Consider the following 5,526-nt stretch of genomic DNA (forward strand, 5'->3'; position numbering starts at 1 on the left):
CTGTACCCACCCTAGGGGAGAGGCTTACAAACAACGGGTTAGTCCGAATTTTAATTCTACTCTGCCTCTCATTCTAATAATTTGAGCTGCACTCGTTGTATTTTTAAAATCGGACCACCACATCATTGACAAATTGCACTAAATTATATATATAATTGATCTCATGAGTATGTACTGTAAACTCCGTCGATGAAATATCTATTTATTGGATGTATAATATCATCACATTTAATCAGCGATGGTTACATATATGTCACAGTATGTCAGTGAGATCAAACACACAGATATAAAATTTTGATATTATGGACGTATGATGGTGTATATCTCATAGACATCTCAAAATATTCATGTGTTCATGTGAACATCTTATGATGCTCGTCAACTGATGCACATAATATAAAAATGTCAAATAATAGCCAATTATTAATATCTTTTTTCTATATATCAAAACAAATTTAGATAGATGGAATATTTTAGAACTCCAAAACAAAATTGTTATACTAAAACTAATCGAAATAACTTTAATTGATCAAGAGATTATATTAAAAAAATTGAATTTTCTACTGAAATAAGTCAAATACGTCGTTTTCTCTTATACCATGCGTCTAAAAAAAATAAAATAATTTAATATAACAAATTTCGTTTTTTTTTTTAATTTAAAAAGTCCTCTTATTTAGAATAAACGACTCCCTAAAAACAAAAAAACTTGCCAAAAAAGATATTAATATAATTAATTACAGAGCAGTACTGTATCACCTGCTTGCCACTCTGTCTCGTTTAAGTGTATCTCCAGTGTACTTTGATCTTGGAGTCCTCTGCACAGTCTCACACACCGCCTGTGATCCTCTCAAAGTACAAGTCATGAAATACATACGTACTGCCAACCTGAAGCGCCTCTTCTCCTACAAGGAATCGTCCAAAGATTCCACTTTTGCCGCTCAAGGAAACCAACCCACCGTCTCACAGCCATTTCAAAAACCCACTTGGAAATGCTTTTCCTATGAAGAAATCTTTGCTGCCACCGATGGGTTCTCCCCAGGTTCACTCTTGTCTTGCTGCTTCAGATTCTGATGTTTTTATTTTGAGTAAAGTAAGGATTATGAAGGTTGTAAGCTAATGAAACCATGTTTTTCATCCTTAAAATGTGTAAATGGATAGGAAGGAAGCTAAGAAAATAACCAAATCTTGTTTTTTGCAGATAATATGGCAGGGAGAGGGGGATATGCTGAGGTTTACAGGGGAGTTTTAGAAGATGGGGAAGCGATTGCAGTGAAAAGGTTGTCGAAAACGTCGAATGATGAGAGAAAAGAGAAGGAGTTCTTGAGTGAGATTGGGACATTGGGGCATGTCTCGCATCCCAATGTTACTTCGCTTCTTGGTTGCTGTCTTGATAATGGCCTCTACCTTGTTTTCCAGTTCTCTTCAAAGGGCTCTGTTTCTTCTCTTCTTCATGGTACGACAATCGGGTTGAGTAGAAACTCCATGGAGATCGTTTGTGGGTTTTTGGTCGAATTTATTTATTTTTGTTTTTTGTTTTTTTGTTTTTTGTTTTTTGGGTGAAATCATGCATAAATATCTGCAGTCAGGCCTTGAACAAGTGGATTTAAGCTGGGCTCGTGATTTGATGAAGAAAAAATTAAAATTTTCTCTATATAAATACTTTTTAAAAAATATTAAGTACAGTGTCATAAAATCATCAAGTCCATGATTGTGAAAATTTATTGGATTTTTTAAAATTATTTATTATTGGTTTCTGGTGCAGATGAGAAATTGCCAGTGATGGACTGGAAAACAAGGCATAAAATTGCAGCTGGAACAGCTAGGGGGCTACATTACTTGCATAAGAGGTGTCCCAGAAGAATAATCCATAGGGATATCAAGGCATCAAATGTTTTATTGACTGCAGATTTTGAACCGCAGGCAATTTTTCAATATTTACTTGTTTCAGGCTACTGATTTTCATGGAAGAGTTTTTAATCTGTGGTTTTGTATTTACATGTTTACAGATATCTGATTTTGGGTTGGCAAAATGGCTCCCTTCTCAATGGAGTCATCATTCGATAGTTCCGATAGAAGGAACATTTGGGTACACATTAATCTTTCTTCACTGAATTCATGTCTAAAAAACTCGGTTTTACATATCATGTTATTATACTGAGTGGATGTTTTGTCATGAGTTTCATCAATGTTGGGGAATAAGGATTGCCATTTTTTTTTAAACGATCAAAACATGACGATTCGACCATTGAATGGTTGATTTAAAAGATTTGATTTGCTAAACTACAAATGGTTATATATTATGACTTAGAGAAAATTGATCGGTCACGCAATGATGCAATGGCTTGAAAAATTCTGATATCAATGTGGCTTGTATCGTGAGAAACGTGATGCATATCCTATTCGTGTAGTTGAAAATCTAACTCCCAGTGTCGCAGAAGATGACATTTGGTCCTTGCATATGGCAGACACTTAGCGCCGGAGTATTTTATGCACGGGGTCGTAGATGAGAAGACCGATGTATTTGCATTTGGAGTGTTTGTACTAGAGCTTATTTCTGGAAAGAAACCTGTGGATAACTCTCACCAGAGTTTGCATAGTTGGGTAATTCCAAAATACGTAATCAAGCTTCCCCCCACCCCCCTCCTCCTCAAACTATGTTTCAATTATCACTTAATGTCCTGCTGCTAATCCGATAGGCTAAACCGATATTAAATCAAGGAAATACGAAAGACGTGATTGATCCGAGGCTTGTAGATGATTACAACGAAATGCAGCTTAATAGGCTGGCATATGCAGCATCTCTATGCATTCGAGCCTCTTCTGTCTGGCGCCCGACGATGAGTGAGGTGATCTCGTTCTTTCTGATTTTCCCTTTTTCTGTACTTAAATATCATGCATTATGCATAAAATCAATGCCTACTTATGCTAATGTTTATGGAATTCTTGTTGGCTTGTCGTTATGCCGAATATATATCTATACATTTTTCTTGCTTCGATTTGGGATTTGATTGAGAGGTTAACATGAGAGATCGATCTGTCATGATAGAAGAAGCTTTTCTTGAATGCCCGTTATTCTACATCATCCTCTTCTCAATAGTTATTCAATATAAGCATTCTTATTGACAGAGTGATACGATTTTTTTAAAGAATAATTACATATACTTGTTCGTTGAAATCTCGAGATTGTTGAAAATCCCACATGAAAAAAAAATCTATTAACTTCCCGTGTTTTCAAAACGTGTATCCTGATGAAAACACGTGCAAGAAACCGTAATATCAAACTTATACGTTTAATTTAATCTGATGGATAGCCTTGTTGTCTCCATATCATGTGATTTTTAAGCATATTTTATATGGGAGGTGTTTGATTTCTTTTCTTTTTTCTTCACCTAACCATTAACTTTATTCTTTTGGGATATTAGGCAATATATCTGGTTCATACATGTGATTAGGAAGATTTGAGTGATAATGACAGGCTAGGAGGCATATGGAGAAAAGTCTCCTAGCATTCGATTGGTTAAAAATTATAAACGTGTTGCTTAAGTTAATAGTCTGTTGGAAAAACTGCACATTTGGTACTATATGTTGAAATTGCCAAAAAATCGAAAGATACGTGATTTAAACTAAAGTTTGTCAATACAGATGACCAAAATCGAAAAAAAAACATACAAAATTAAAATTGTAACTTTCCTTAGTGTGTTTTCAGCTTTCGAATGATAGTTTAGTCATTCTAAAAATCTTGTACATGTTAGAGATTCTAAAAAGAAACGAAAGATGAAACATAAATTATGGATTATTTAAGTCCTCTCGAAGATTTGCTTAACGACGAACCTCGTGTAAATACTATGAAGGATTCCTCAAAAAATTAAGGATTAGTAATCTTATTTAAAAATCGAATGGATTCGGCCTAACCGAACCTGAAACATGCCATTGAGAAGTGATTCAGTAATTAAACCTTCATGAATCTATTTTTGTTGACCTTTGAGCTCGAACAAATTACAAATCGATGCTCATACAAGTAAAGGTTGATAAGAAATTAGACAAAAACTTGTGTGAGACGGTCTCACGGGTCATATTTTGTGAGACAGATTTCTTATTTGGATCACATATGAAAAAGTGTAACTTTTTATGCTAAGAGTATTACTCTTTATTGTTAATATCATTAGGGTTGACCCGTCTCACAGATAAAGATTCGTGAGACCGTCTCACAAAAAACCTACTCTAGAAATTAACTCCTAAAACTAAATTTGGGTAAATTACATTTAGCACCATATGAAATATCAAATAGGCTCAAAAACCCCATATGAAATTATCTTTTCAAATCCTGTTTTTTAAAAATAAGAGATTTTTTTTTAAAAAACCACAAAGTTTTAAATGACTAATTATTCCATATTAGTGGATTTATGTATATATTTTTAGATTTTCAAGGGTTGAAATTAGCAATGATGCTGCTAGTTCTCCAGCTGTGCACCTAAGTTCCTTGAACATAAATCTCTTCTAATTTTCACATGCTCATATTATTGTCTTATTTTTGCAAGTCTATTGATAAAATCTACAATTATATTAAATCCTATGGGAAATTTTTGATTAAATGGACAATTAAATATGATTATTTTTTTATATAATTTTTTTTTGATAGGTGTTGGAAATAATTATATCCGAGGAAGAAATCGAAAAGCAAAAATGGAGAATGTCCACGGAAGAGGAAGAACACGAAGAATTTTGGGGTTTTGAGGATCTTGAATGTGAATGCGATAGTTCATTCTCAACCTCACCACAAGACTCCGTCTCAATTGGAAGTTCCAATTACAATCAAAAAACAAATCCGACATGTAAATACAAAATATAAACATAAGGGTTAACTTTGAGGGTAAATATTATATCTATAAATAATGTGTGAGTTTTAATATGTTAAACACTCGTCATGTACACTTATGTGAGCACCAAAAATGTGTCATTCACATATTGGACGTACAATTTTGATATATTTCATTACATCCAATAGATGAGTGTCAGCTTATTGGTGCTCAATTAAGTGTGCACGATGAACGTTCAACATATCAAAACTATATATATATATATACATATATATATAGGTATAGTGATTGATATATGTGAATGTATAGTGATGCTATTTGTAGCTCTACGCCATTTTTGGTTAAATTCTATGTGATATTTTGTGGGGTTCATGTATATAGGTTAGTAGATAAAAGGCAAACTCCACTAAACAAGCGACTCTATGAAGTGTTTGCTAATTTTTTTTTAATAATTTTACTCTATGAAGTGTTTGCTAATTTTTTTACCTATGATATCATAATAAATATATGGGTCCGTTTTAATTATCATTAATGAAAGAATTTTGATAAATTTTCATTTAAGCGATTTTTTTTTCTCACCCAATGTTTTCATAACTGGACATGTGACTGAACTTATCTATCTTAAAATAACGGTTCAACCGATCGGAATGGAAAACTATTATATTAAATAAAATAATAATATAATATATCAGATAATTAATATAGTATA

General features: G+C 33.0%; 1 protein-coding gene across 1 annotated transcript; it reads left to right on the forward strand.

Moving 5' to 3' along the window:
* The first annotated feature begins 736 nt into the window (after positions 1-736).
* On the forward strand, positions 737-5,159 carry LOC142530121 (putative receptor-like serine/threonine-protein kinase At5g57670). The gene is made up of 7 exons (XM_075635901.1): positions 737-1,039; positions 1,199-1,453; positions 1,763-1,920; positions 2,007-2,086; positions 2,466-2,601; positions 2,697-2,846; positions 4,640-5,159. Exons 1-7 carry the CDS (start codon positions 862-864, stop codon positions 4,847-4,849), a joined length of 1,167 nt encoding a protein of 388 aa, XP_075492016.1. The 5' UTR covers positions 737-861; the 3' UTR covers positions 4,850-5,159.
* Positions 5,160-5,526: the final 367 nt, after the last annotated feature.

The sequence above is a fragment of the Primulina tabacum genome, chromosome 16 (genome assembly GCF_025594145.1).
Source record: "Primulina tabacum isolate GXHZ01 chromosome 16, ASM2559414v2, whole genome shotgun sequence".
Lineage (NCBI taxonomy): Eukaryota > Viridiplantae > Streptophyta > Magnoliopsida > Lamiales > Gesneriaceae > Primulina > Primulina tabacum.